The following is a 12,165-nucleotide window of genomic DNA, read 5'->3' as shown; positions in this document are numbered from 1 at the left end:
TGTTGTTCGGGAGATGTATTGATGGATTCTTCCCGTAGGCTGTCTGCTGTGAGACATTGTGGTCTGGGAGATGTATTGAATGATTCCTCTTGCAGGCTGTGTGCTGTGAGACATTGTTGTATGGGAGATGTATTGATGATTCCTCCTGTAGGCTGTGTGTCGTGAGACATTGTTGTCTGGGAGATGTATTGATGATTCCTCCTGTAGCCTGTAGGTTATGTGCCATGAGACATTGTTGTCCAGGAGATCTATTGATGATTCCTCTTGTAGGTTGTGCCATGAGACATTGTTATCTAGGAGATGCCTTGTTGGTTCCTCCCTTAGGTTGTGTGCCATAAGACCTCGTGGTCAGGGAGATGCTTTGATGGATGCTATGTGTCTTTCGGTTTCCTTATGATGAGTTTGAGAGAGAGAAGCTTGGATTGTGTTCTCTTCCTTACACTGTGAGCCGTGAGACCTATGGATTGGTCGAGAAGATTGACCTTGAGAGAGAATGAAAAACTACCTCCCTATCTAAGAGGGAGTGTTGAAATATAATGTAGCTATGGTCAACATTTCTCATTGAAAACATGGAGAAGAAATGATTTCTTGACACCTACAAGTTGGCTCCAAGAAGGTCATCATGTCGTCCCCATTAGGGCTAATAAGCCCTCTCATGACACCTATATATATATGTTCGTTGGGCCTCATTTTACAACTAAAATCACACACAAGTTCGGTCTTCTATTGTAGAACATATCCACATGTACAAAAAGGATAAAAGGGTTCGTATTGACTGCAATTTTTATTTCCTTCAAAGGCTCGTTGACTATAATGACAGGTATTTTGGGATCATCTTATCTTTAGTTTCGCTGATTCTTTTGAAGCTGAAAACTACATAGAAGCATGCTCTTTTTATATGACATACTTTTGAAGTTGACCGATGGTTTTGGGCAGAGTTTTTGACAGTTCATTGGCATGTTTTTTGTGGTGACCACAGTGAGAACTTTGACCTCCTATCACAATGACTACATGCCTTAAGTTTCAGCCTCTTTGTGCAGACCTTCTCATTGTATAGAAGTGGAATATCTCTCCTCTCGTTAGCAGACTTTGATTGGGTATTTCATTGTTGACTATTTTGGCTTTGATTGGAACATTTTGATGTACTATTGATGGAAAAAATCCCTCTCTCACAAGGAAAGAATGTTTGGGTTTCCCCCTTGTGGCTGGCTATGAGCCTAATCTTGGTGTCTCTTGTCTCTTGCTTATTGTCCATTGTTTATTGTCTACTGTGATCTCTATTAACTTCTCTTGTTGAAGAATTATTGGTTGAAATTTTCATGTATAGCTACTTGTTGACTAAAGTATAAAGAAGGAACAATTTGCATAAGAGAAGTAGTTATTAATTGTGAAAGCTATTCTGGTCATTGCAACACTAGAATTTCAGCAAAATCTCCACTAAAATATGTGAGTATTTTGGATGAATTCACCCCAAAAAAGATAAAAGGCAAGTTTACTGAAGTACAAAAGAGAACCAAGTCTCACGAGTTAAGGAGTTTGGCTAACCAAGGTCCCCTTTTTCCATCAACAATGATTTGTTGATATAAATGATGGATATTCTTGCTTCGTTGGAGCTTGGAGTGTTTATAACTCTAAGTATGTTACCAAATGGAATGTCTGCATCTCATGTGAATCTTGTGTTTTCTTTCTTCTATAACTTTAGTATCCATAGACTTTTCGAAAAATGTGGTTTATAAGTTGTTGAACCCAGCCAATGACTGAAATGGGCTTCATTCATTAATCTACACTGCTTGTTCATTTTTCGACTTTTATCCAATTGAAACAAAAGTGTTGACAAAGAAATTCCCCTATATATTATCACTTTGCATATTATTCTTGTTGAGAAATCTAGGGCAGCTAGAAGATGTGTGATTTCTCTAAACTTGATAACTGCTTGTGATGTTCTTTAGCTTTAACTTGATGTACTTATAATTTGATTCTCCTTATCTTGATTATTATGTTCTTATCATCAAACAACTACCAAAACACGAAGATCAATAGAACAAATGGACACAAGATGTAGGCTACTAGCTAGGGCCAAAACCTCTCCTACAGAGGAAAACCCACTAGAAATTCTTGTTGATTTGTGGTAGCATTGGATGTGCTCTAGCCACGAAATTTGGTGGAGAGGCTAGGGCACATGAGATCTCCAATACCCAAAAAGGGTTTGGGCAGATTCTAAACAGTTTATGAGATATTAAAATAATTAATATTTTAATGGAGTCCCTAAGTCTAAACTTAGGGAAATTAAAATATTAATGTGAATTAATATGAAACTGTGTTAGAAAGGTCCAAAAGACATAGATCAAGCCAGATCTAATCTTAGTCGTTGATTAGGGACTTAATCTCGGCCACTGGTATGTCAACGAGAAAAGTATAAGAGGAGGCTTGAGGGTCACTTGGAGAATACATCAGAGTGATCAGTCATTCTATTCTCTAGAGTGGGGGTTGCTAAGAGAGATAGAATCAGTGATCGGAGTTGCAACTGAGGGGCATTGAGTACATAGAGACAGAGAGGTAGAGATAGTGCCGGAAGAGCAGTAAGTAGCCAGAGTGATGTAGTAGCAACCAGGCCTCACGCAGAGGCAGCCGGGCGCTGCGCAGAGCCTCAAAGAGGTCAGCGTTGTTGACGTAGAGGGCCGAAAGGCTGACGCAGGGCCAGTGCTGGGTAGAGAGGGGCTGACGCAGTCTAGAAAGGGCAGACACTGGGGTTTCTGGGGCAAATTGGAGCTGAGGAGCTGCCGGAAGGATTATCCGGGGTTTCAGCTGGGAAATTTGTCTCAAACTGAGAGGTATTACTGCCAAGGAAATTCTCTATTGGGTAGGCCAGTTTTGGCACCCAGATTGTACTCTGATATTGCTTAATAAGAAAACCCTCAGATAGTTGCACCGATTTTCCCACATTGGGTTTTTCCGGGGACATTGGTCCAAAAATAATGGTGTCATTTGGTGTGATTGTTTATGTTTCCTTCAGTGTTGATCTGTAATATGTTGAGCATGCACTAGTGTTTATTTTCAGTATTTACATTATAAATAACTTGTTAAGTAACGGAACAAGTAGGTAGGAATAAATCAGATAAAGTGCATGGAGGGTTTCTAACTAAGTAGACATAGAAACTTCAACAATTCTTCTCTTCTTATAGAATCTTCAAATGATGAATTCCAAGACCCTTAGACCCAAGATAGAGACCCCTCCAAAACTAATTCAACCTTCCTTACAATGTACTTCAACTCAACAAAGTCAACTATTGTCAAACTTCTCAAAATCCTCAACTTCGACCCCTACAACACTTTTTTGTCCTCTTCTTCAGTCCTGCAATTTTTCAACTTTCCTACAGTAGCTGCGCCTTCGCATGTGTAGGAGAAATATTGTGAAAGAGGTCTCCTTCTTCCTTTGATTAGGGTGCTTCTTTGTCCTTAGTAATGAAGCTTTCAAACTTGTTCCTTTTGACAACAAATTTGGCTCCTTTAGATGGCTGCAGTTTGGACCTTGCTGCAACAAAATGATGCCCTAGTTTTTCACACATGTGAGGGAATGTGTCACAAAAAATTTTAATTATCAATTTCGGTTCTTCTTTCCTTCGCTTGTCCCCTTTTGTCTCTTTCTTGTCCTTGTAATCAAGTTGCTTGTGTTGACAAATGAGGTTGAGTGTCTTGTATATATACACTTCCTTGGAGTACGAATTGCCCTAGACAGTGCCGACTTGTCTTCTGCAGGCCGACTTAGTTTGGGAGGGATACTTTGACACATTTTGACTAAAATAAATTCTTTTGACTTAATACAAAATGCCCATTAGGGTCGAAACATGTGACAATGACTCCTTTGACTTCTAGACTCTATGGCAAAACCTACAAGCACACAATGGGTGCTATGACCTAAAACAAATTGAGCTTGAGCATGAAACCCATGCTAAAAATAACAATAATAATTTTCTTTCTCTTTTACATCAAGTATATAAAATCAATAGTACATAGAATATTATGAAGACCGAACCTAGTTACACATTTCAACAATTCTCACCCTAAAAGAGAGTTTATTTGATGCTACAACTTTATTGTAGTATCAAACTAGGATATATAGATGCTGGTCAGTCAACCACAGTATGTTACAAATGATACTTGTATCACAATAGGATATCTTCTTGGTTAAGCTAAGGTTTATCAAGTTTTGTATCCTGTTGCATGCAACACCATATGTAGCCACAATAGTGGTGGAGAAATAAAGATGCAAGTTTTCTGTTAATTGTTCTCTAAGTAACTAGGGTACTTTGGTGTGGGTGCACTCATTTTGAAATAAAGTGGGTGTGTCACTTATAATATATATAGTTATAAAGAACTAATAAAATGATGAATAGTGTAAAAATGTAACTACAATTATTATGTGGGATGATGTTCCATAATAGAATTGGGAATGTCCTTGTATCAAGGCATACACCCCAAGCAGGTTGGGGTGTGTTATCCAACGTTCCACATGGACACGTCCCCCAGGGTGGGGAGTGCGCCCCCCACGTTTCTCATGCTTTGGAGACAAGGGAATGCATGGGGAATATTTCCCCATGTCTCCTTTTGGGGGAAACTCAAGCAAACACCCCAAATAGGCTGGGGCTTGTCATCTAGTGTTCCACAAGGATGCATCCCCTAGGGTGGGGATTGCGCTCCCCACTTTTCTCATGCTTTGGGGACAAGGGGATGGCCGGTGAAAGTTTCCCCATGTCTCCTTTTGGGGAAACTTGGGGAAATGCATGGAGAAATGTTTCCCTAGTTTGGGGGACACGTTTTTCCAAAAGGGGGATGTTTGAGTGCCCCCTCTCCACTGGAAAGGGGATGCTTGGGCATTCCCCCTAGTTTTTTTGTCTATCAACCCATGAAGATAGAAAGAAAATAAGGGTTACAACTTTGAGGAGTCTAGGACTTCAGTAATTAATGGTAATATTACATTCTTAAAGTAATTTAAAAATTTAAGGAAATTTCACTGACATTCTCCTTTATCTTACCTTTTCTATGTTTTTAAAGTAAATTTAAGTGACACTCTCCTTTATCTTACCTTTTTTATTCTTTTACTTAAATCTTTAATGTTCTTGGGGAACGTTTCCCAATGTCCCCTTTTGGGGGAAACTTAGGGAAATGCATGGAGAAACATTTCCATAGTTTGGGGGACGCATTTTGCCGAAAGGGGGACATCTGAGTGCCCATTCTCCGCTGGAAAGGGGATGCATGGGCATTCCCCATAGATTTTTTGTCTATCAACCCATGAAGAGAAAATAAGGGTTACAACTTTGAGGAGTCTAGGACTTTGGTAATTAATGGTAATATTACATTCTTAAAGTAATTTAAAAATTTAAGTAAATTTCACTGACATTCTCTTTTATCTTACCTTTTCTATATTTTTAAAGTAAATTTAAGTGACACTCTCCTTTGTCTTACCTTTTCTATTCTTTTACTTAAATTTTTAACATTACCATTATTGTTTCAGAATGTTTGAGTGCTTCCAACCCCTTAAAAGTTAAAACTTCATATGGAGAAAGTAGAATTTCACATAGTTTTCATAATTCAGTGGATTTAATACAGTTTTTAGGATTTCAGGATTGGCAGGATTACAGCATTTCCACTGGATTGCACAATGATGAATTTGCATGGGATGAATTGTTATTGTTGGGATTTTGTCATTATTTTTATATTTTATAATTTTAGACATGGTGACCTCTATGTTAGGGACGTGGATGCCCCCCATCCCCCCTGAATTTTCCTAAAATTTGGGGGTGCTCCCACACATCCCTCTTGTGCATCTCCCAGCACCCGTGTGCTCCCTGTCCTGGAAACTTGGTGGAACATAGGTGCCATCCCACATCTGTGTGCAGGATGGTTGCACCCCAGCCACATCGGGTGCTTGGATACACTCCCCTGGTGTGGGTGCATACGCCCAAGCACCCCACTACATGCACCCTCGCTACATAGATTGTTAATAAACATCAAATCAAAGTCACCCTGCCTATCAGCTAATCATTTCAACAACTACTGGTTAAGCAACAAAATCCAGTAGAGCTAGAAACTGAGCATATGGGATAACTGCGTTTCACAGAATGTACAACAGTTCTCCACTTCATAAAATAATGATAAAAACTCTTATTAGTTAACAAAGAAATTTTCACACTAGAATTTCATAAATTATATTTTACTTGTGTTGCTTTCCAGGGTATAATATACACATGGTAATTCCCTATTGTGGCTTCATCTTTGTCAGACCAACAAATCAGTGAACAAAATTCTACCCAACGATTTGTCAATTTTTCAATTCCCTCAACTAACCCAACAACTGAGTTAAATGGGGGCTTAAAAATGAAATAATGGTTGATATTTTAATCCAAAGAGTACAATTTTACATGTTCAATACGGGGAGGAACTTCTGAGAAATAACTTACTTGTTTGATCTCTTTAAATTCATGAAGAGAAGCCTTTATGAAAGATATGGTATTTATTGAAAAAACCCTGGATCTCGGTGGACTTCAGGAGCAATTTAATCGAATTACTTGTGCATATGCCTCTTGAGACAGTGCAATCAATTCTTTGCGAACCTGTTCTTCCTACTGTTGCAAAACAATTGAAACTTGATCTTCAATTTAACTACAATTGCCAACTCAGAATGAGCTAAAGAAAGATATTACATTATTAATTTTGAGGACTTGAGGAATAAAGAAGTATGTGGAGGATTTCGATGATCCACAAACATAGAATACATAACATTTTCAGTTTGCATCTCTGTCTATTTTTTTCTAAAATTTAAAACACTCATAGTTACTCTTTGCCTCCTACTGGCCTTGGACTGATATCTACGGTTCTCTATTAAATTGCATAGGTTGAAGCTGCAGCACTGCAGTATCTTTCATTTTTACACAATATACAATTTTCCCATACTTTTATTCCTGTCCACTTGACTGAAGTAACAACTATCATGTTATTTTGCAACTTATGTTATGCTGCAAGCCAGCCACATATCCACGCTGGGCCGTACCGACCAGAAGTTTTACATATACATTGTGGAGCATAGAATATTTTTTATAAAAACAGGTTTGATTCTTTTGGTTCAAGACCTTTTGTAGATATGCTCTTTAATGCCATATTTTCTTTCGCAGGTCTAACCTAAATTTTTATCTAGGTGCAAGGAGATATTGAATTAGTGTAGCACCATGAATTTGAGCACTGTCATTGTTTCCCTTGATAACTTTACTACAATTATGTAGAGCTTAGTTCCGAGCTTCACCTAATGATGATTGAAATCATGTTGCTTTTGTTTAGACTTCAATTTTTTCCTAGTGTTAAAATTTAAACTATCTTTCACTGCTATTTCTACTTTGGTGATGTCCTCCCGTTTGAGCATCCTTGACACAAGAACCAGTGTTATCTGGCAAGATGATCGAGAAAGTGAAAGTTGACTTGGAGTCTCAAGGATTCCAGTGCTTTCTAGCAACAATTGGAGGTGAAGGAGTCCAAGTTTCCTTCCAATGCTCTAGCACATAAATTTCTTGAGCAGGTGACGGGTGTGTTTTTAGTCTATTATTTGTGGTCAACTTTGGATGATTACTGGCTTTTCTTCTTTTGTCAGCTTTCTCCAATGAGAGGAAAAGTTCGAAGCTCGAACATATTTAGCATAGATGTTCAGAAATATCAGCACATAGCTTGAGCATTTTGTAAAGGCGATGGTACTGATTTTGTCTGGAGGCTGAACTTATTGGGAAAACGATAGATGAAGGATTAAAAAATGTATGAGGTTGACATGACTTTACTGCTCTTGATTAATTTTTAATTATGTTACTGATCGTTATTTCATTATGAACTACATATGCAAGCCTTTTATCATGTATCCATCATGAGCTTGATGTCTGGGATTCTGTTTGCAGATGACAAGAGAATGTTTAATCCCTCTCGGAAAAAATAATTATTTTGTTTCAAGGAAAGAAGAGCATGCAAAATATGATGCAGTGTATTTCTGATAGATTTTAATATCACAGACACGAGAATATGATAAAGTCCTGAAAATTTGTACAATTTGGATGGCACATACATACACATTTATAAACCAAAATTAGTCCCAAAAATGGACCCCTGAGAATGATTTTCATCGTCCGGCCAAAATTATGCCAAGCCAAAGCCAAAAGAAGATTGCCAACCTTCCCGCCCAAATTTTCCAAACACTGGATCCTACTGGTACATATAGAAAAGCCGGGTGCCCAAATAAAACCTTCGTTCTCCACCCCTGAAACACAACAAATAGACGCAAATAGTTAGCATGCAATGAATACACACTCAATCACCTATTGGGAGTGATGCATGAGCCATTTATTGTGTGTAGTGGTCAGTTCCATACCTATAGGCAAAGTAATTAGCCAGCTCCCAAACGTCCCCATGGATTTTCTACACTGGTTAATGTCATACTTTCATCTTTACCCTATAAAATAGGTAAGTAGCTTGTCATAACTCTGTAAGGCATCATATTAGTGTCTATTCATATGAACAACTTTGCATTTATATTTATAGGTATACAAAGGAATTAAAAAAATTAAATGATTTGTATAATCTTTTAAAAAAATTTCAAGTTTATATATTTTTTTAAAGGGGTGCGAAACCCTAGAAGAAGCCTACCTCCCGCATAATTCACGAAGCAGTACATACATAAATATATAAAGGGGTGCGAAACCCTAGAAGAAGCCTACCTTCCGCATAATTCACGAAGCAGTACATACATCAGACATATACATCATAGTCATGTCATCAGACATACAACATAATCGCGTCATGAGGCTGGAACTTGGGTGGGGAGGTTATCATTAAACCCTCCTAATTAGTTATTAGTTTTGTATAATGTTTAAAATTAGATTTGATTTTATATGGGATTATTAGTTTTGTATAATGTTTAAAATTAGGTTTGATTTTATATGGGATGGATAAATGGGATAGATTTTAAAAATTTAAAATCTATTATCTAAAACCGAGTTGCAAAATGCACTTTGCTTCTCCCAATGCAAATCATAATCATGGATATAAAGATATATATTTTTGTGCCTTATTTATATCGTCCGTATGTTGATGAGACATGTAAAAACATATAAAGTATGCACTTTTATACTAAATTTTCGTGTTACTCCTTATGTGGCAAATTTGGGAAACATAGGGAGCACTACTCAAAGGTAAAGTCTAAGCTCTGTATTAGATAAATATGGATTTATCGTAATTAAACTAGTGATTATCAATTTCCATTAGCTAGGTTATTCCCAAGCTCTAATATGATTCTATTTCTAATGCGTTTAGACAGTTAATTAACCACAGTTAATTAACCACCCTCGAGCCTTTTAATTGTTAACTATATCAAATAATAAATAATAAAATGTAAGAAATAATCCCACATAGTGATAATGACACTGAAATATATAGACATATAAACAATAATCATATTCACAATGATGCACAAAAACATGAAGATGACCACTTATTATGTGGAACTACCCCTTTCTCTTAAGCGAGTTAAGTTTATTATTATTATTTAGTCTAAAATCAAGAATTTGATTTTTAAAAGCCAAATTCAATGTTTTTTTAGTAAAGATATCCATTCCCTTTCTATTTAGACACATGCTTATATGCTCGCTTTCTTGTAACAAATATTTCTTTTTAATATTGTTTGTAACTCTTTCTTACGACAAATCTTTTCTTTTAATATTGTTGTAATATTTTATTTTATAATGAAACATTTTGTTTGATGAATTACTATGTAATGCATTTCTTTAAAAAATGGAATAATATTGACAAATAAGAAGCAACATGCATAGAATTTCATATCATTACCTTTAAAAAGATTAATGAGATTGAATAGTGAAAAAAAATAGTAATAAAGTTTGAATTCCCACTTCGATGCATTCTATATTTGGTTGTAGAATTTCCTATATACTCACAAAAACAACAAATTATGTTGTAGGGATTATCCAAATTTAGATTATAATGTACTCAATACCCTATGTGCACTTTTAGGATATGGGATATTTTTTTAACCATCCAAATTCACATTACTTCACTAAGGAATTGAATTCATTGTTCTCTTATTCTCTTTACCACAAGCGTGCACAACAATATAGATTTATGCACTGTAAATGTTGTTAAATCTCCTAATATTAGTCCATATCGTGACAATTATTTATTCCCAACCATTTATTTAATTAACCAAATATATTTTGAATTATCAAATAATTAAATCATTGGTATTTTAACTTGTAGAAATATATATGTAATGAAAAAGTAAAAATTAGGGGAAATCAATCACACATTGCAACAAATAAATACCCACAACATTTCTTAGTCATTCATTAATTTGGAAAATAAGGGTTTTCTCATTCATTCGTTAATCTCCCTTCTAGAGGATCTTGGAGATCAATGGTTGAGATCATTTTTAAGTCACTTAAATAACTAAATTATTTTTCCTTAGAAAATGACTTAATAGTCCATAATAATTAATAGATTTTAGTTATTGTACATTTCTTAAGTTAGACATAGGAAAGAAGACAAATCACTTACTCCACCAAGCAAGCACCTAATGAGGCAATAAATCATTTTCCACATGCTATGACACCAAGGCTATGCATAAGACCTTCCGAAGCTACTATAAGTTTCAATAAATGTATCTATTCAATTATTCATAAAACCATAAGTCATAAATGTACGCTAACAAAGGTAGTGAGAAGCATAGATCAAATATTGATTCAATTGTGACATAAGCTATAATAATTTAGTACATTTCTTAAGTTAGACATAGGAAAGAAGACAAAAATCACTTACTCCACCAAGCAAGCACCTAATGAGGCAATAAATCATTTTCCACATGCTAAGACACCAAGCCTATGCAGAAGAACTTCGGAAGCTACTATAAGTTTCAATAAATGTATCTATTCAATTATTCATAAAACCGTAAGTCATAAATGTAAGCTAACAAAGGTGGTGAGAAGCATATATCAAATATTGATTCAATTGTGACATAAGCTATAATAATTTAGTATTAATTTAATGATATTCACATATGTATTTATGAACACTTATTTGTTTTGAATTTTCCAACAATTGGTTAACAATATTACCAACTTAACTAGAATTTTACGGAGTTCTAATTTTTTGGAGGTCGCATCAAATTATGATTTTCATGTTGATTTTGTAAAGAGCTGATACAACATCACATTTTTTCCATTTTAGGGTTGACATTCCAACATTTTTAACTATGACATTAAAAACCATATATCATGATTACGAAAAACATGAAAACCAAGTTGAAACACAAAATAGTGATGCAACATTACCTATTTTTCTTTTTATTTTTTATTTAAGGGTTAAAATTCAAACATTTTCCAATCATAGCATTAAAAACCAACTATCATGACTACAAAAGATATGAAAAGACACGTTGAAATGCAAAATTGGTGATGCAATATCACCCCTCCACTTTTTTAGGTTAAAATTCCAACATTTTTCAACCATTGTATTTGACACCAAATATCATGACTATGAAAAACCCTAAAACTCAATGCTTAATGTTTGTGTACCTTTATATTTATTTTATTTTATTTTTTAAATTCTTGTTTTTTTAAGTGTTTTTCAAAGTTTTCTAACTTTTATTTTATTTTATTTTAATTTATTTTTGTATGAAAAACCCTAAAACTCAACACTTGTATTTTTTTTTAATGCTTGTTTTTCAAAGTTTTCTTACTTTATTTTATTTTATTTTTGTATGAAAAACCCTAAAACTCTACACTTTGTATTTTTTTTAATTCTTGTTTTTAAATGATTTTCAAAGTTTTCCAACATTATTTTATTTTAATTTATTTTTGGGGTTAAAATTACCAATTAATTGGCATTACAACCTTGACTATGGGTACCATCAAAAAAAAAAAATTGACTATGAATCTAAAAGTGGCATTACATATCCTTATCTTCCTATGATAGGATGGCTTCTCAGACTCTTGCTCTATTCTCCCTCCTTCCTACTTCGGATTTTGTTCCTGCCCCTCGCATCATCACATCCAAAGAGATTGATCCTTCTTTCCCTTGGACATACTTTGATGGGGCTTCCCTCGCTAGCATTGATTGTGGGGGGAG

General features: G+C 35.3%; 1 protein-coding gene across 2 annotated transcripts in view; it reads left to right on the top strand.

Annotated features, from left to right (window-relative positions):
• Positions 1-7,875, top strand: part of MK (mevalonate kinase) — a 75,426-nt gene extending 67,551 nt beyond the window's left edge. For both annotated transcript variants that reach the window (XM_089372651.1, XM_089372652.1), the window contains exon 5: positions 7,433-7,875. In XM_089372651.1, coding sequence (XP_089228777.1) covers positions 7,433-7,554 — 122 coding nt within the window. In that variant the 3' untranslated portion in view covers positions 7,555-7,875. The remainder of the gene's footprint in view (positions 1-7,432) is intronic.
• Positions 7,876-12,165: the final 4,290 nt, after the last annotated feature.

Source organism: Pinus tabuliformis, chromosome 8 (genome assembly GCF_031772625.1).
Source record: "Pinus tabuliformis cultivar Carrire ecotype Pingquan chromosome 8, CPIR1, whole genome shotgun sequence".
NCBI lineage: Eukaryota > Viridiplantae > Streptophyta > Pinopsida > Pinales > Pinaceae > Pinus > Pinus tabuliformis.
This window is presented reverse-complemented; position numbering and strand designations above follow the sequence as displayed.